Below are 19,319 nucleotides of genomic sequence, written 5' to 3'. Positions count from 1 at the left end.
CCCATCAAACACTCCCAGGGCAGGTACAGCACAGGTTACATACAGAGTAAAGCTCCCTCTACACTGTCCCATCAAACACTCCCAGGGCTAGTACCGCACAGGTTAGATACAGAGTAAAGCTCCCTCTACACTGTCCCATCAAACACTCATAGGGCAGGTACAGCACATGTATAATACAGAGTAAAGCTCCCTCTACACTGTCCCATCAAACATTCATAGGACAGCTACAGAATAGTTTAGATACAGAGTTAAGCTTCCTTTACACTGTTTCATCAAACACTCCCAGGGCATGTACAGCACGGGTTTGATACAGAGTAGATCTCCCTCTACATTGTCCCATCAAACATTCCCAGTGTAGGTACAGCACGGGTTAGATACAAAGTAAAGCTCCCTCTACACTGTCCCATCAAACACTGCCAGGGCAGGTACAGCACGGGTTAGATACAGAGTAAAGCTTCCTCTACACTGTCCCCATCAAACACTCCCAGGGCAGGTACAGCACGTGTTAGATACAGAGTAACGTTCCCTCTACACTATCCCACCAAAGCCTCCCAGGGCAGGCACAGCACCTGTTAGATACAGAGTAAATCCCCTTCTACAATGTCCCATCAAGCACCCCCAGGGCAGGTACATCATGGGTTAGATACAGAGTAGTGCTCCCTCTATACTGTCCCATGAAAGAATCCCAGGGCAGGTGCAGCACAGGTTACATACAGAGTAAAGCTTCCACTACAGTGTCCCATCAAACACTCCCAGCGTAGGTTCAGCACGGGTTAGATACAAAGTAAAGCTTCGTCTAAACTGTCCCATGAAATACTCCCAGGGCAGGTACAGCACGTGTTAGATACAGAGTAAAGCTCCCTCTACACTGTCCCATCAAACATCCCAGGGCATGTACAGTACGGGTTAGGTACAGAGTAAATCTCCCTCTACACTGTCCCATCAAACACTCCCAGGGCAGGTACAGCACGGGTTAGATACAGAGTAAAGCTCCCTCTACACTGTCCCATCAAACACTCCCAGTGTAGGTACAGCACGCGGTTAGATACAGAATTAAGCTTCGTCTAAACTCTCCCATCAAACACTCCCAGAGTAGGGACAGCACGGCTTAGATACAGAGTAAAGCTCCCTATGCACTGTCCCATCAAAAACCCCATGATTCTTTTCTAAAAGGGTCCCTGATGGTGAGACTCTCTCTTTAAAAAGCGTCCTTGATGGTGAGACTCCCTCTTTAAAAAGAGTCCCTGTGTAAGTGTTTGGGGCTTCTTTAAACTGGTTTAAAGTAATTTTCCTGTTCTTGCAGCCTTTGCCTGCACTCGAACGAATTCCAATAAAACCAATTTAAAACAGCGGTTTCGAATCGCTACCCCTCCTTCAGTTCTGACTGCAGGGCTTATAATTATTGATATTAAAACAGACACGTAGTTTGGATGAGAGAAAAAAAATCAAGTTTTATTAACTAAAAGAAACTTTAATCAAAATATCAAACTGTGCCACACGAACACAGTAATTACATTAAAACTATATAACAGGGGGTTGCAGACGGCGAAAACGAGGGATAAAATGACTACAATGTTATTTAAACAATCTTAGCAATTACCCTCCAATCACCACCCCAAACTCCTGCTGGGTTGCCTTGTTGAGGAGTCAGAACACCCTGCTCACCTGTGGTCCAGCGAAGTAAGAGAGAGAGAGAGAGAGAGAGAGAGAGGCTCACCTGTGGTCCAGCGAAGTAAGAGAGAGAGAGAGAGAGAGAGAGAGAGGCTCACCTGTGGTCCAGCGAAGTAAGAGAGCGAGAGAGAGAGAGAGAGAGAGAGAGAGAGAGGCTCACCTGTGGTCCAGCGAAGTAAGAGAGCGAGAGAGAGAGAGAGAGAGAGAGGCTCACCTGTGGTCCAGCGAAGTAAGAGAGAGAGAGAGAGAGCGAGAGAGAGAGAGGCTCCCCTGTGGTCCAGCGAAGTAAGAGAGCGAGAGGGAGAGAGAGAGAGAGAGAGGCTCACCTGTGGTCCAGCGAAGTAAGAGAGCGAGAGAGAGAGAGAGAGAGAGAGAGAGAGAGGCTCACCTGTGGTCCAGCGAAGTAAGAGAGAGAGAGAGAGAGGCTCACCTGTGGTCCAGCGAAGTAAGAGAGAGAGAGAGAGAGAGAGCGAGAGAGAGAGAGGCTCACCTGTGGTCCAGCGAAGTAAGAGAGAGAGAGAGAGAGAGAGAGAGGTCACCTGTGGTCCAGCGAAGTAAGAGAGAGAGAGAGAGAGAGAGAGAGAGAGAGAGGCTCACCTGTGGTCCAGCGAAGTAAGAGAGAGAGAGAGAGAGAGAGGCTCCCCTGTGGTCCAGCAAAGTAAGAGAGCGAGAGAGAGAGAGAGAGAGAGAGAGAGAGAGAGGCTCACCTGTGGTCCAGCGAAGTAAGAGAGAGAGAGAGAGAGGCTCACCTGTGGTCCAGCGAAGTAAGAGAGAGAGAGAGAGAGAGAGAGAGGTCACCTGTGGTCCAGCGAAGTAAGAGAGAGAGAGAGAGAGAGAGAGAGAGAGAGAGAGGCTCACCTGTGGTCCAGCGAAGGAAGAGAGAGAGAGAGAGAGAGAGAGAGAGAGAGAGAGAGAGAGAGAGGCTCACCTGTGGTCCAGCGAAGTAAGAGAGCGAGAGAGAGAGAGAGGCTCACCTGTGGTCCAGCGAAGTAAGAGAGAGAGAGAGAGAGAGAGAGAGAGAGAGGCTCACCTGTGGTCCAGCGAAGTAAGAGAGCGAGAGAGAGAGGCTCACCTGTGGTCCAGCGAAGTAAGAGAGCGAGAGAGAGAGGCTCACCTGTGGTCCAGCGAAGTAAGAGAGCGAGAGAGAGAGGCTCACCTGTGGTCCAGCGAAGTAAGAGAGAGAGAGAGAGAGAGAGAGAGAGAGAGAGAGAGAGGCTCACCTGTGGTCCAGCGAAGTAAGAGAGCGAGAGAGAGAGAGAGAGAGAGAGGCTCACCTGTGGTCCAGCGAAGTAAGAGAGAGAGAGAGAGAGAGAGAGAGAGGCTCACCTGTGGTCCAGCGAAGTAAGAGAGAGAGAGAGAGAGAGAGAGAGAGGCTCACCTGTGGTCCAGCGAAGTAAGAGAGCGAGAGAGAGAGAGAGAGAGAGAGAGGTCACCTGTGGTCCAGCGAAGTAAGAGAGAGAGAGAGAGAGAGAGAGAGAGAGAGAGAGGCTCACCTGTGGTCCAGCGAAGTAAGAGAGAGAGAGAGAGAGAGAGAGGCTCACCTGTGGTCCAGCGAAGTAAGAGAGCGAGAGAGAGAGAGAGAGAGAGAGAGGCTCACCTGTGGTCCAGCGAAGTAAGAGAGAGAGAGAGAGAGAGAGGCTCACCTGTGGTCCAGCGAAGTAAGAGAGCGAGAGAGAGAGAGAGAGAGAGAGAGGCCTGTACATAGTTAATGGTAGGTTCAGAGGGGACTCCCTAGGGAGACTCACATACTCCTCAACTCTTGGGTCTAGTGTGGTGGACTATACAATCACTGACCTGGACCCCTGCGATATCAACGCATTCACTGTCAGGCAGCAATCCCCCCTCTCAGACCATAACCAAATAAATGTGTACCTTAAACTTTCTGCCCAAACTACAGACACAAAAAAGGAACACAGTAAGCTACATAAAATAAACCAGACATACAGATGGGCCCCAGACAGTGGAGATAAATTCATCACAGCACTAAATTCACCTGATCTCACAAGTAAAATTTCAAAATTTAAAGAAAATCTATATGAGATCACCAGAGATGGTGTAAACACGGCCATAGAGGATATAAACATGATCTTCCATGAGGCAGCTGTAAAAGCCGACCTCGTGAAACAGAAGAGGAAGCATCAAAAAAGACAAAATAAAAATATGAAATGGTTTGACCACGAATGCAAAAATGCCAGAAAAGACCTGAGAAAAATATCAAACCAAAAGCATCGGCAACCAAACAATCCGGACCTACGTACTAGATACAATGAAACCCTCAAAAGATATAAACACACCATTAGGAACAAAACACAAAACTATACCCACAAAATACTCGAAGAAATTGAAAACTCCACCAATCCAAAACAATTCTGGGAAATGTGGAATAACCTGAGTACAACACAATTGCAAGCATTACCAATCCAAGATGGCGACATCTGGAGAACACATTTTGAAAACCTCTACAAAGACATCCCAAAAAACAAAACAAACCCAAGTCAACATCAGGTCACAGAAAAACTCCACACATTAGAAGCAACAATTAAAGACAACCAAAACCCTCTAGACTCCCCAATCACATGGAAAGAACTGGCCACAAAAACAAAATCTCTCCACCTAAAGAAAGCCTGTGGCCCAGACAACATCAAAAATGAAATGCTAAAGTTCAGTAATATGGAGATGCAGGGTGCGATACTCAAACTATTCAACATCATATTACGCTCAGGCTGTTTTCCCGATATCTGGTGCCAAGGACTAATCTCCCCCATATATAAAAGTGGAAACAAATCAGACCCAAATAACTACCGCGGCATCTGTGTCAACAGTTGTCTAGGGAAGTTATTCTGCAGTATTCTAAATAGTAGATTACTTGATTTTCTTAACAAACATAATATCCTCAGAAAAAACCAAATAGGCTTTCTTCCAAAACACCGCACCGCCGACCATATCTATACCCTTCACACCCTCATCGAAAAACATAAACACCAAACAAAAAATGGGAAAATATTCGCCTGTTTCATCGACTTCAAGAAAGCCTTTGACTCTATATGGCACGAAGGGCTCTATTATAAAATTCTTCAGTGTGGAATAGGGGGCAAAGTCTATGACCTTATTAAATCAATGTATCTGAAAAACAAATGCGGGGTCAAAATTGGAGACAAACGCACCGATTTCTTCACCCAGAGAAGAGGCGTCCGGCAGGGCTGAAATTTGAGCCCGACCCTGTTCAACATATACATAAATGAATTAGCAGACATGCTGGAGCAAAGCGAGTCACCAGGTCTCCGTCTCCTAGATGGAGAAGTGAAGTCCCTGTTCTATGCGGACGACCTGGTTCTGCTGTCTCCCACAGAACAGGGATTACAGCAACAACTAGACCTACTCGACAAATACTGCCAAAATTGGGCTCTAACAGTAAATCTAAAGAAAACCAACATCATGATTTTTCAGAAAAGACCCAGATGTCAGGAAAACAAATACCAGTTTACCCTCAGTGATACCACTATAGGACACACTATGAGCTACACCTACCTTGGTCTAACTATTACAGCATCAGGGAGCTTCAGCATAGCAGTGAATGCACTAAAAGAAAAAGCCCGAAGAGCCCTATATGCAATAAAAAGAAAATTCTACAACATCCAAATCCCAATCAAAATCTGGCTCAAAATTTTTGACAGCATAATCCTGCCCATTGCACTGTACGGTAGTGAAGTATGGGGCCCGCTAAATCACCAAAGCTACACTAAATGGGAAAAACACACAATAGAAGCCCTACATGCAGAATTCTGCCGAAGCATCCTTCGCACCGAAAGAAAAACGCCAACAAATGCATGCAGAGCCGAACTAGGCAGATACCCACTGATAATAAACATCCAAAAACGAGCACTAAACTTCCTAAATCACCTCAAATCTAGCTCCCCAGACACCCTTCATTTCAAAGCCTTTCAGACCCAAGAGCTAAACCCAGAAAAGAGTCCCCTGAGTCAGCTGCTACTGAAACTAAGTACTCAGCCGGACCCTGACCAGCCCCAGACCAACACAGCCGTCCAAACACCAATCCGAGTGAACCAAATCATTAAAAAATGCAAAGAAACCTACCTGGAACATTGGAACAAAATAACCGAAAGCCAAAGCAGATTAGAATGTTACCGGGCCCTAAAAAGAGAATATAAACTGGCAGACTACCTCACGACCATCAGAGACACAAAACAGAGACAGACCCTCACCAGGTACAGACTAAGCGACCACCAACTGGAAATTGAAAAAGGCAGATACAAGAAATCCTGGCAGCCTAGAGAGAATAGAATATGCGATCAATGTCTGGCTGGCGAGGTTGAAACAGAAATGCATTTCCTCCTAAAATGCGAAAAATTCAACACATCAAGAAACATATTATTCAACAAGCTAAGCCAAACAACCCCAGATTTCAAGGAATTGGATGATCTGTCAAAATTGAGATTAGTCCTAGGAGAAGGAGACAGACCATACCTTGGGGCTAAATATGTAACAACATGTCACAACCTGAGGACTGTTTAAAAGTAAGACTGTTTAAAATTAATATTGAACGTACCAAATGAAGTAGAAAGACTGTTTAAAATTAATATTGTTTAAAAGTAATATTGTATATACCCAACAAATGTCAAATCGATTGACACCTACAGAATGTTGGAAAACTGTACCTTTTTGCTATGTAAGCTTTGGCAATATGGTTCTCTGTAAACTTTCATGCCAATAAAGCATTTGAACTGAACTGAACTGAACTGAGAGAGAGAGAGAGAGGCTCACCTGTGGTCCAGCGAAGTAAGAGAGCGAGAGAGAGAGAGAGAGAGAGAGAGGCTCACCTGTGGTCCAGCGAAGTAAGAGAGAGAGAGAGAGAGAGAGAGAGAGAGAGAGAGGCTCACCTGTGGTCCAGCGAAGTAAGAGAGCGAGAGAGAGAGAGAGAGAGAGAGAGGTCACCTGTGGTCCAGCGAAGTAAGAGAGCGAGAGAGAGAGAGAGAGAGAGGCTCACCTGTGGTCCAGCGAAGTAAGGGAGAGCGAGAGAGAGAGAGAGAGAGAGAGAGGCTCACCTGTGGTCCAGCGAAGTAAGAGAGAGAGAGAGAGAGAGAGAGAGGGAGAGAGGCTCACCTGTGGTCCCAGGAAGTAAGAGAGTGAGAGAGAGAGAGAGAGAGAGGCTCACCTGTGGTCCAGCGAAGTAAGAGAGCGAGAGAGAGAGAGAGAGAGAGAGAGAGGCTCACCTGTGGTCCAGCGAAGTAAGAGAGTGAGATAGCTTCTCAGCCGCTATCTTTACACCTGGTCAGGTCCTGCTGTTCTGCCTTGCAAGGGCTGTGTGCAAAATTCCCCACCCAAAGAGTCCAAGAGAAAGCTGTGATTGGCTAACTCAAAGTGGTTGGACTGGGTTAATGTGTCTTCCGGAGCTCCCTGGGCTGAAACAAAAGGGAATGCAACAGCCCTATTGTCCAGAATGCTAGGTGTTTTAGACCCATTCAATGTACAAAAGTCTCTTCTGCAGTTTAGATGTATCCACTCGATATACAAACAAATGCTAATAGCATTCAATTGCTTTGTAAACAAAGCATTGTCCTTTGTCTTCATTGAACCTTACTTCCAGACACAGAAAGCTGATTCCAAGCCTCTTTTGTCTTCGGCCATGTGGTGCGACAGCTATTTTTATCCCTGGAAATTTAAAAGCACATCGCCCAGGGATTCTTTAATCAAAAAAATTGATCTTCAGAACTGTAAATTATTGCGAATTCTTACACCTGATGGTGAGGCTCTCCCTTTAAAAGGGGTCCCTGATGGTGAGACTCTCTCTTTAAAAGGGGTCCCTGATGGTGAGACTCTCTCTTTAAAAGGGCTCCCTGATGGTGAGACTCCCTCTTTAAAAGGGGTCCCTGATGGTGAGACTCCCTCTTTAAAAGGGGTCCCTGATGGTGAGACTCTCTCTTTAAAAGGGGTCCCTGATGGTGAGACTCTCTCTTTAAAAGGGGTCCCTGATGGTGAGACTCCCTCTTTAAAAGGGGTCCCTGATGGTGAGACTCTCTCTTTAAAAGGGGTCCCTGATGGTGAGACTCTCTCTTTAAAAGGGGTCCCTGATGGTGAGACTCTCTCTTTAAAAGGGGTCCCTGATGGTGAGACTTTCTCTTTAAAAGGGATAATTTCTCAATGCTTCCTTTTTCTTTGTACAGATCAACATCCTGTGAGCAGTAATCTCCGGCCTCCGTAAGTAACCACCTCAAGATTAATTTTTGAGCCCCACAGGCTTCAGAGAGAGCGGTCGCCCAAGAGAGGCTGCTGTTGATAATGCTGGGGTCAATTGCTAATTTTAAATCTCAGGTTCATAGATTTTTGTTCACCAAAGCGATTAAGGGACATGGGCCAAAGGCGGGTAGATGGAGCTACGTCGCAGATCAGCCATGATCTGACTGAATGGCGGAACAGGCTCGGTGAACAGAATGGCCGCCTCCATTTCCTAGGTACACATGAGCTGGGAACCTGTTGTTGTTCTCCTTCGTGCAGAGAAGGTGAAGGGGAGATTGACCAGAATGGTACCAGGGGATGAGGGACCTCAGTTACATAGAGAGACTGGAGAAGTTGGGATTGTTCTCCTTAGTGCAGAGAAGGTGAAGGGCAGATTGACCAGAATGGTACCAGGGATGAGGGACTTCAGTTATGTGGAGAGACTGGAGAAGCTGGGGTTGTTCTCCTTAGAGCAGAGAAGGTAAAGCGGAGATTGACCAGAATGGTACCGGGGATGAGGGACTTCAGTTATGTGGAGAGACTGGAGAAGCTGGGATTGTTCTCCTTAGAGCAGAGAAGGTTAAGGGGAGATTGACCAGAATGGTACCAGGGATGAGGGACTTCAGTTATGTGGAGAGACTGGAGAAGCTGGGGTTGTTCTCCTTAGAGCAGAGAAGGTTAAGGGGAGATTGACCAGAATGGTACCGGGGATGAGAGATTTCAATTACGTGGAGAGATTGGAGGAGCTGGTGTTGTTCTCCTAAGAGCAGGGAAGGTTAAGGCAAGATTTGATAGAGGTGTTCAAAATTACAAGTGTTTTTGATAGAGTAAATAAGGAGAAACTGTTTCCAGTGGCAGGAGGGTGGGTAACCAGAGGACACAGATTTACAATGATTGTCAAAATAACCAGAGGGGGAGATGAGGAGAATGTATTTTACGAAGCGAGTTGTTGTGATCTGAAAGGGCGGTGGATGCTGATTCAATGGTAACTTTCAAAAGGGAACCAGATAAATACTTGAAGGGAAAATATTCATATATATAGAAATAGAGAGCGGGGGAGTATATCAGCGTTCCCAGTCATTCCGACAGCTCCGAGCCGCATCAGGTCAGGTAGGGCAGCCACTCCCGAAAGCTCTGGAATCAACTCTCGTCGACACTCGACTTGAGCTGTGTGCTTCTCTCCTCCTCTCCCAGGTCTCCTCACCCCGACAGTCGGCGCACCTCATTCCTCGAGGTCAAAGAGTCCGATAACGGTGAGTACACGAGGGGTTTTACCGGGCCGATATTAAGAGAGTACACGAGGGCCTTTCAAACCTTGCACTTTCAGCCATTATCCCTTTCCATCTCCAATCCCTCAGTCTCTCTCCCTCCATCTCCAATCCCTCAGTCTCCCTCCCTCCATCTCCAAACCCTCAGTGTCTCTCCCTCCATCTCCAATCCCTCAGTGTCTCTCCCTCCATCTCCAATCCCTGTGTCTCTCCTTCCATTTCCAATCCCTCAGTCTCTCTCCCTCCATCTCCAATCACTCAGTCTCTCTCCCTCCATTTCCAATCCCTCAGTCTCTCTCCCTCCATCTCCAATCCCTCAGTCTCTCTCCCTCCATCTCTAATCCCTCAGTCTCTCCCTCCATCTCCAATCCCTCAGTGTCTCTCCCTCCATCTCCAATCCCTCAGTGTCTTTCCCTCCATCTCCAATCACTCAGTCTCTCCCTCCATCTCCAATCCCTCAGTGTCTCTCCCTCCATCTCCAATCACTCAGTCTCTCCCTCCATCTCCAATCCCTCAGTGTCTTTCCCTCAGTCTCTCTCCCTCCATCTCCAATCCCTCACTGTCTCTCCCTCCATCTCCAATCCCTCAGTCTCTCTCCCTCCATCTCCAATCCCTCAGTCTCTCTCCCTCCATCTCCAATCCCTCAGTGTCTCTCCCTCCATCTCCAATCCCTCAGTCTCTTTCCCTCCATCTCCAATCCCTGAGTCTCTCTCCCTCCATCTCCAATCCCTCAGTCTATCTCCCACCATCACCAATCCCTCAGTGTCTCTCCCTCCATCTCCAATCCCTCAGTGTCTCTCCCTCCATCTCCAATCCCTCAGTCTCTCTCCCTCTCCATCTCCAATCCCTCAGTCTCTCTCCCACCATCTGCAATCCCTCAGTGTCTCCCTCCATCACCAATCCCTCAGTGTCTCTCCCTCCATCTCCAATCCCTCAGTGTCTCTCACTCCATCACCAATCCCTCAGTGTCTCTCCCTCCATCTCCAATCCCTCAGTCTCTCTCCCTCCATCTCCAATCCCTCAGTGTCTCTCCCTCCATCTCCAATCCCCCAGTCTCTCTCCCTCCATCTCCAATCCCTCAGTGTCTCTCCCTCCATCTCCAATCCCTCAGTGTCTCTCCCTCCATCTCCAATCCCTCAGTCTCTCTCCCTCCATCTCCAATCACTCAGTCTCTCTCCCTCTATCTCCAATCCCTCAGTCTCTCTCCCTCCATCTCCAATCCCTCAGTGTCTTTCCCTCCAACTCCAATCCCTCAGTCTCTCTCCCTCCATCTCCAATCCCTCAGTCTCTCTCCCTCCATCTCCAATCCCTCAGTCTCTCTCCCTCCATCTCCAATCGCTCAGTATCTCTCCCTCCATCTCCAATCCCTCAGTGTCTCTCCCTCCATCTCCAATCCCTCAGTGTCTCTCCCTCCATCGCCATTCCCTAAGTCTCTCTCACTCCAGTTCCAATCCTCAGTCTCTCTCCCTCCATCTCCAATCCCTCAGTCTCTCTCCCTCCATCTCCTATCCCTCAGTGTCCCTCCCTCCATCTCCAATCCCTCAGTCTCTCTCCCTCCATCTCCAATACCTCAGTGTCTCTCCCTCCATCTCCAATCCCTCAGTGTCTCTCCCTCCATCTCGAATCTCTCAGTGTCTCTCCCTCCATCTCCAATCCCTCAGTCTCTCTCCCTCCATCTGCAAACCCTCAGTGTCTCTGCCTCTATCTCCAATCCCTCAGTGTCTCTCCCTCCATCTCCAATCCCTCAGTCTCTCCCACCATTCCCAATCCCTCAGTCTCTCTCCCTCCATCTCCAATCCCTCAGTCTCTCCCTCCATCTCCAATCCCTCAGTCTCTCTCCCTCCATCTCCAATCCCTCAGTCTCTCCCTCCATCTCCAATCCTTCAGTGTCTCTCCCTCCATCTCCAATCCCTCAGTGTCTCTCCCTCCATCTCCAATCCCTCAGTGTCTCTCCCTCCATCTCCAATCTCTCAGTGTCTCTCCCTCCATCTGCAGTCCCTCAGTCTCTCTCCCTCCATCTCCAATCCCTCAGTGTCTCTTGCTCCATCTCCAATCCTTCAGTCTCTCTCCCTCCATCTCCAATCCCTCAGCCTCTCTCCCTCCATCTCCAATCCCTCAGTCTCTCTCCCTCTATATCCAATCGCCCAGTGTCTCTCCCTCCATCTACAATCCCTCAGTGTCTCCCTCCATCTCCAATCCCTCAGTCTCCCTCCCTCCATCTCCAATCCCTCAGTGTCTCTCCCTCCATCTCCAATCCCTCAGTTTCTCTCCCTCCATCTCCAATCCCTCAGTGTCTCTCCCTCCATCTCCAATCCCTCAGTGTCTCTCTCTCCATCTCCAATCCCTCAGTGTCTCTCCCTCCATCTCCAATCCCTTAGTCTCTCTCCCTCTATCTCCAATCCCTCAGTGTCACTCCCTCCATCTCCAATTCCTCAGTCTCTCTCCCTCCATCTCCAATCCCTCAGTGTCTCTCCCTCCATCTCTAATCCCTCAGTGTCTCTCCCTCCATCTCCAATCCCTCAGTCTCTCTCTCTCCATCTCCAATCCCTCAGTCTCTCTCCCTCCATCTGCAATCCCTCAGTGTCTCTCCCTTCATCTCCAATCCCTCAGTCTCTCCCTCTCTCCATCTCCAATCCCTCAGTGTCTTTCCCTCCAACTCCAAACCCACAGTCTCTCTCCCTCCATCTCCAATCCCTCAGTCTATTTCCCTCCATCTCCAATCCCTCAGTCTCTCTACCTCCATCTCCAATCCCTCAGTCTCTCTCCCTCCATCTCCAATCCCTCACAGTCTCTCCCACCATTCCCAATCCCTCAGTCTCTCTCCCTCCATCTCCAATCCCTCAGTCTCTCCCTCCATCTCCAATCCCTCAGTCTCTCTCCCTCCATCTCCAACCCCTCAGTCTCTCTCCCTCCATCTCCAATCCCTCAGTGTCTCTCCCTCCATCTCCAATCCCTCAGTCTCTCTCCCACCATCTCAAATCCCTCAGTGTCTCTCCCTCCATCTCCAGTCCCTCAGTCTCTCTCCCTCCATCTCCAATCACTCAGTGTCTCTCCCTCCATCTCCAATCCCTCAGTCTCTCTCCCTCCATCTCCAATCCCTCAGTCTCTCTCCCTCCATCTCCAATCCCTCAGTCTCTCTCCCTCTATCTCCAATCCCGTAGTTTCCCTCCCTCCACCTCCAATCCCTCAGTGTCTCCCTCCATCTCCAATCCCTCCGTCTCCCTCCATCCATCTCCAATCCCTCAGTGTCTCTCCCTCCATCTCCAATCCCTCAGTCTCTCTCCCTCCATCTCCAATCCCTCAGTGTCTCTCCCTCCATCTCCAATCCCTCAGAGTCTATCCCTCCATCTCCAATCCCTCAGTGTCTCTCCCCTCATCTCCAATCCCTCAGTCTCTCTCCCTCCATCTCCAATCCCTCAGACTCTATCCCTCCATCTCCAATCCCTCAGTCTCTCTCCCTCTATCTCCAATCCCACAGTGTCACTCCCTCCATCTCCAATCCCTCAGTCTCTCTCCCTCCAACTCCAATCCCTCAGTGTCTCTCCCTCCATCTCCAATCCCTCAGAGTCTCTCCCTCCATCTCCAATCCCTCAGTGTCTCTCTCTCTCCATCTCCAATCATTCAGTGTCTTTCCCTCCAACTCCAAACCCACAGTCTCTCTCCCTCCATCTCCAATCCCTCAGTCTCTCTCCCTCCATCTCCAATCCCTCAGTCTCTCTCCCTCCATCTCCAATCCCTCAGTCTCTCCCTCCATCTCCAATCACTCAGTCTCTCCCTCCATCTCCAATCCCTCAGTGTCTCTCCCTCCATCTGCAATCCCTCAGTGTCTCTCCCTCCATCTCCAATCCCTCAGTCTCTCTCCCTCCATCTCCAATCCCTCAGTGTCTCATCCTCCATCTCCAATCCCTCAGTGTCTCTCCCTCCATCTCCAATCCCTCAGTGTCTCTCCCTCTATCTCCAATCCCTCAGTGTCTCTCCCTCCATCTCCAATCCCTAAGACTCTCTCCCTCCATCTCCAATCCCTCACTGTCTCTCCGTCCAACTCCAATCCCTCAGTGTCTCTCCCTCCATCTCCAATCCCTCAATCTCCCCCTCCATCTCCAATGCCTCAGTGTCTCTCCCTCCATCTCCAATCCCTCAGTGTCTCTCCCTCCATCTCCAATCCGTCAGTGTCTCTCCCTCCATCTCCAATCCCTCAGTCTCTCTCCCTCCATCTCCAATCCCTCAGTCTCTCTCCCTCCAACTCCAATCCCTCAGTCTCCCTCCCTCCATCTCCAATCCCTCAGTCTCTCTCCCTCCATCTCCAATCCCTCAGTCTCTCTCCCTCCATCTCCAATCCCTCAGTGTCTCTCCCTCTATCTCCAATCCCTCAGTGTCTCTCCCTCCATCTCCAATCCCTCAGTGTCTCTCCCTCCATCTCCAAACCCTCAGTCTCTCTCCCTCCATCTTAAATTCCTCAGTGTCTATCCCTGCATCTCCAATCCCTCAGTGTCTCTCCCTCCATCTCCAATCCCTCAGTCTCTCTCCCTCCATCTCCAATCCCTCAGTCTCTCTCCCTCCATCTCCAATCCCTCAGACACTCCCTCCATCTCCAATCCCTCAGTCTCTCCCCCTCCATCTCCAATCCCTCAGTGTCTCACCCTCTATCTCCAATCCCTCAGTGTCGCTCCCTCCATCTCCAATCCCTCAGTCTCTCTCCCTCCATCTCCAATCCCTCAGTGTCTCTCCCTCCATCTCCAATCCCCCAGTCTCTCCCTCCATCTCCAATCCGTCAGTCTCTCTCCCTCCATCTCCAATCCCTCATGCTCTCTCCCTCCATCTCCAATCCCTCAGTCGCTCTCCCTCCATCTCCAATCCCTCAGTGTCTCTCCCTCCATCTCCAATCCCTCAGTGTCTCTCCCTCCATCTCTAATCCCTCAGTCTCTCTCCCTCCATCTCCAATCCCTCAGTCTCTCTCCCTCCATCTCCAATCCCTCAGTGTCTCTCCCTCCAACTCCAATCCCTCAGTCTCTCTCCCTCTATCTTCAATCCCTCAGTGTCTCTCCCTCCATCTCCAATCCCTCAGTGTCTCTCCCTCCATCTCCAATCCCTCAGTGTCTCTCCCTCTATCTCCAATCCCTCAGTGTCTCTCCCTCCATCTCCAATCCCTAAGACTCTCTCCCTCCATCTCCAATCCCTCACTGTCTCTCCCTCCAACTCCAATCCCTCAGTGTCTCTCCCTCCATCTCCAATCCCTCAATCTCCCCCTCCATCTCCAATGCCTCAGTGTCTCTCCCTCCATCTCCAATCCCTCAGTCTCTCTCTCTCCATCTCCAATCCCTCAGTCTCTCTCCCTCCATCTGCAATCCCTCAGTGTCTCTCCCTTCATCTCCAATCCCTCAGTCTCTCCCTCTCTCCATCTCCAATCCCTCAGTGTCTTTCCCTCCAACTCCAAACCCACAGTCTCTCTCCCTCCATCTCCAATCCCTCAGTCTATTTCCCTCCATCTCCAATCCCTCAGTCTCTCTACCTCCATCTCCAATCCCTCAGTCTCTCTCCCTCCATCTCCAATCCCTCACAGTCTCTCCCACCATTCCCAATCCCTCAGTCTCTCTCCCTCCATCTCCAATCCCTCAGTCTCTCCCTCCATCTCCAATCCCTCAGTCTCTCTCCCTCCATCTCCAATCCCTAAGACTCTCTCCCTCCATCTCCAATCCCTCACTGTCTCTCCCTCCAACTCCAATCCCTCAGTGTCTCTCCCTCCATCTCCAATCCCTCAATCTCCCCCTCCATCTCCAATCCCTCAGTGTCTCTCCCTCCATCTCCAATCCCTAAGACTCTCTCCCTCCATCTGCAATCCCTCACTGTCTCTCCCTCCAACTCCAATCCCTCAGTGTCTCTCCCTCCATCTCCAATTCCTCAATCTCCCCCTCCATCTCCAATGCCTCAGTGTCTCTCCCTCCATCTCCAATCCCTCAGTGTCTCTCCCTCCATCTCCAATCCGTCAGTGTCTCTTGCTCCATCTCCAATCCTTCAGTCTCTCTCCCTCCATCTCCAATCCCTCAGCCTCTCTCCCTCCATCTCCAATCCCTCAGTCTCTCTCCCTCTATATCCAATCGCCCAGTGTCTCTCCCTCCATCTACAATCCCTCAGTGTCTCCCTCCATCTCCAATCCCTCAGTCTCCCTCCCTCCATCTCCAATCCCTCAGTGTCTCTCCCTCCATCTCCAATCCCTCAGTTTCTCTCCCTCCATCTCCAATCCCTCAGTGTCTCTCCCTCCATCTCCAATCCCTCAGTGTCTCTCTCTCCATCTCCAATCCCTCAGTGTCTCTCCCTCCATCTCCAATCCCTTAGTCTCTCTCCCTCTATCTCCAATCCCTCAGTGTCACTCCCTCCATCTCCAATTCCTCAGTCTCTCTCCCTCCATCTCCAATCCCTCAGTGTCTCTCCCTCCATCTCTAATCCCTCAGTGTCTCTCCCTCCATCTCCAATCCCTCAGTCTCTCTCTCTCCATCTCCAATCCCTCAGTCTCTCTCCCTCCATCTGCAATCCCTCAGTGTCTCTCCCTTCATCTCCAATCCCTCAGTCTCTCCCTCTCTCCATCTCCAATCCCTCAGTGTCTTTCCCTCCAACTCCAAACCCACAGTCTCTCTCCCTCCATCTCCAATCCCTCAGTCTATTTCCCTCCATCTCCAATCCCTCAGTCTCTCTACCTCCATCTCCAATCCCTCAGTCTCTCTCCCTCCATCTCCAATCCCTCACAGTCTCTCCCACCATTCCCAATCCCTCAGTCTCTCTCCCTCCATCTCCAATCCCTCAGTCTCTCCCTCCATCTCCAATCCCTCAGTCTCTCTCCCTCCATCTCCAACCCCTCAGTCTCTCTCCCTCCATCTCCAATCCCTCAGTGTCTCTCCCTCCATCTCCAATCCCTCAGTCTCTCTCCCACCATCTCAAATCCCTCAGTGTCTCTCCCTCCATCTCCAGTCCCTCAGTCTCTCTCCCTCCATCTCCAATCACTCAGTGTCTCTCCCTCCATCTCCAATCCCTCAGTCTCTCTCCCTCCATCTCCAATCCCTCAGTCTCTCTCCCTCCATCTCCAATCCCTCAGTCTCTCTCCCTCTATCTCCAATCCCGTAGTTTCCCTCCCTCCACCTCCAATCCCTCAGTGTCTCCCTCCATCTCCAATCCCTCCGTCTCCCTCCATCCATCTCCAATCCCTCAGTGTCTCTCCCTCCATCTCCAATCCCTCAGTCTCTCTCCCTCCATCTCCAATCCCTCAGTGTCTCTCCCTCCATCTCCAATCCCTCAGTGTCTATCCCTCCATCTCCAATCCCTCAGTGTCTCTCCCCTCATCTCCAATCCCTCAGTCTCTCTCCCTCCATCTCCAATCCCTCAGACTCTATCCCTCCATCTCCAATCCCTCAGTCTCTCTCCCTCTATCTCCAATCCCTCAGTGTCACTCCCTCCATCTCCAATCCCTCAGTCTCTCTCCCTCCAACTCCAATCCCTCAGTGTCTCTCCCTCCATCTCCAATCCCTCAGAGTCTCTCCCTCCATCTCCAATCCCTCAGTGTCTCTCTCTCTCCATCTCCAATCATTCAGTGTCTTTCCCTCCAACTCCAAACCCACAGTCTCTCTCCCTCCATCTCCAATCCCTCAGTCTCTCTCCCTCCATCTCCAATCCCTCAGTCTCTCTCCCTCCATCTCCAATCCCTCAGTCTCTCCCTCCATCTCCAATCACTCAGTCTCTCCCTCCATCTCCAATCCCTCAGTGTCTCTCCCTCCATCTGCAATCCCTCAGTGTCTCTCCCTCCATCTCCAATCCCTCAGTCTCTCTCCCTCCATCTCCAATCCCTCAGTGTCTCATCCTCCATCTCCAATCCCTCAGTGTCTCTCCCTCCATCTCCAATCCCTCAGTGTCTCTCCCTCTATCTCCAATCCCTCAGTGTCTCTCCCTCCATCTCCAATCCCTAAGACTCTCTCCCTCCATCTCCAATCCCTCACTGTCTCTCCGTCCAACTCCAATCCCTCAGTGTCTCTCCCTCCATCTCCAATCCCTCAATCTCCCCCTCCATCTCCAATGCCTCAGTGTCTCTCCCTCCATCTCCAATCCCTCAGTGTCTCTCCCTCCATCTCCAATCCGTCAGTGTCTCTCCCTCCATCTCCAATCCCTCAGTCTCTCTCCCTCCATCTCCAATCCCTCAGTCTCTCTCCCTCCAACTCCAATCCCTCAGTCTCCCTCCCTCCATCTCCAATCCCTCAGTCTCTCTCCCTCCATCTCCAATCCCTCAGTCTCTCTCCCTCCATCTCCAATCCCTCAGTGTCTCTCCCTCTATCTCCAATCCCTCAGTGTCTCTCCCTCCATCTCCAATCCCTCAGTGTCTCTCCCTCCATCTCCAAACCCTCAGTCTCTCTCCCTCCATCTTAAATTCCTCAGTGTCTATCCCTGCATCTCCAATCCCTCAGTGTCTCTCCCTCCATCTCCAATCCCTCAGTCTCTCTCCCTCCATCTCCAATCCCTCAGTCTCTCTCCCTCCATCTCCAATCCCTCAGACACTCCCTCCATCTCCAATCCCTCAGTCTCTCCCCCTCCATCTCCAATCCCTCAGTGTCTCACCCTCTATCTCCAATCCCTCAGTGTCGCTCCCTCCATCTCCAATCCCTCAGTCTCTCTCCCTCCATCTCCAATCCCTCAGTGTCTCTCCCTCCATCTCCAATCCCCCAGTCTCTCCCTCCATCTCCAATCCGTCAGTCTCTCTCCCTCCATCTCCAATCCCTCAGGCTCTCTCCCTCCATCTCCAATCCCTCAGTCGCTCTCCCTCCATCTCCAATCCCTCAGTGTCTCTCCCTCCATCTCCAATCCCTCAGTGTCTCTCCCTCCATCTCTAATCCCTCAGTCTCTCTCCCTCCATCTCCAATCCCTCAGTCTCTCTCCCTCCATCTCCAATCCCTCAGTGTCTCTCCCTCCAACTCCAATCCCTCAGTCTCTCTCCCTCTATCTTCAATCCCTCAGTGTCTCTCCCTCCATCTCCAATCCCTCAGTGTCTCTCCCTCCATCTCCAATCCCTCAGTGTCTCTCCCTCTATCTCCAATCCCTCAGTGTCTCTCCCTCCATCTCCAATCCCTAAGACTCTCTCCCTCCATCTCCAATCCCTCACTGTCTCTCCCTCCAACTCCAATCCCTCAGTGTCTCTCCCTCCATCTCCAATCCCTCAATCTCCCCCTCCATCTCCAATGCCTCAGTGTCTCTCCCTCCATCTCCAATCCCTCAGTGTCTCTCCCTCCATCTCCAATCCGTCAGTGTCTCTCCCTCCATCTCCAATCCCTCAGTCTCTCTCCCTCCATCTCCAATCCCTCAGTCTCTCTCCCTCCAACTCCAATCCCTCAGTCTCCCTCCCTCCATCTCCAATCCCTCAGTCTCTCTCCCTCCATCTCCAATCCCTCAGTCTCTCTCCCTCCATCTCCAATCCCTCAGTGTCTCTCCCTCTATCTCCAATCCCTCAGTGTCTCTCCCTCCATCTCCAATCCCTCAGTGTCTCTCCCTCCATCTCCAAACCCTCAGTCTCTCTCCCTCCATCTTAAATTCCTCAGTGTCTATCCCTGCATCTCCAATCCCTCAGTGTCTCTCCCTCCATCTCCAATCCCTCAGTCTCTCTCCCTCCATCTCCAATCCCTCAGTCTCTCTCCCTCCATCTCCAATCCCTCAGACACTCCCTCCATCTCCAATCCCTCAGTCTCTCCCCCTCCATCTCCAATCCCTCAGTGTCTCACCCTCTATCTCCAATCCCTCAGTGTCTCTCCCTCCATCTCCAATCCCTCAGTCTCTCTCCCTCCATCTCCAATCCCTCAGTGTCTCTCCCTCCATCTCCAATCCCCCAGTCTCTCCCTCCATCTCCAATCCGTCAGTCTCTCTCCCTCCATCTCCAATCCCTCAGGCTCTCTCCCTCCATCTCCAATCCCTCAGTCGCTCTCCCTCCATCTCCAATCCCTCAGTGTCTCTCCCTCCATCTCCAATCCCTCAGTGTCTCTCCCTCCATCTCTAATCCCTCAGTCTCTCTCCCTCCATCTCCAATCCCTCAGTCTCTCTCCCTCCATCTCCAATCCCTCAGTGTCTCTCCCTCCAACTCCAATCCGTCAGTCTCTCTCCCTCTATCTTCAATCCCTCAGT

At 50.6% G+C, this 19,319-nt stretch overlaps 1 protein-coding gene across 1 annotated transcript in view; it reads left to right on the top strand.

Moving 5' to 3' along the window:
- The window catches only part of LOC147094864 (uncharacterized), a 247,195-nt gene that overhangs the window by 98,730 nt on the left and 129,146 nt on the right, over positions 1-19,319 (top strand). The window contains exons 5-6 of the mRNA XM_085974474.1: positions 7,854-7,887; positions 9,100-9,158. Of these exons, the coding sequence (XP_085830600.1) occupies positions 7,854-7,887; positions 9,100-9,158 (93 nt within the window). The remainder of the gene's footprint in view (positions 1-7,853; positions 7,888-9,099; positions 9,159-19,319) is intronic.

Source organism: Somniosus microcephalus, unplaced genomic scaffold (genome assembly GCF_052327205.1).
Source record: "Somniosus microcephalus isolate GS21.2 unplaced genomic scaffold, FLI_Smic_1.0 unresolved_chr1, whole genome shotgun sequence".
Lineage (NCBI taxonomy): Eukaryota > Metazoa > Chordata > Chondrichthyes > Squaliformes > Somniosidae > Somniosus > Somniosus microcephalus.
The sequence above is the reverse complement of the archived record's forward strand: the minus strand, read 5'-3'. Positions and strand labels throughout refer to the sequence as shown.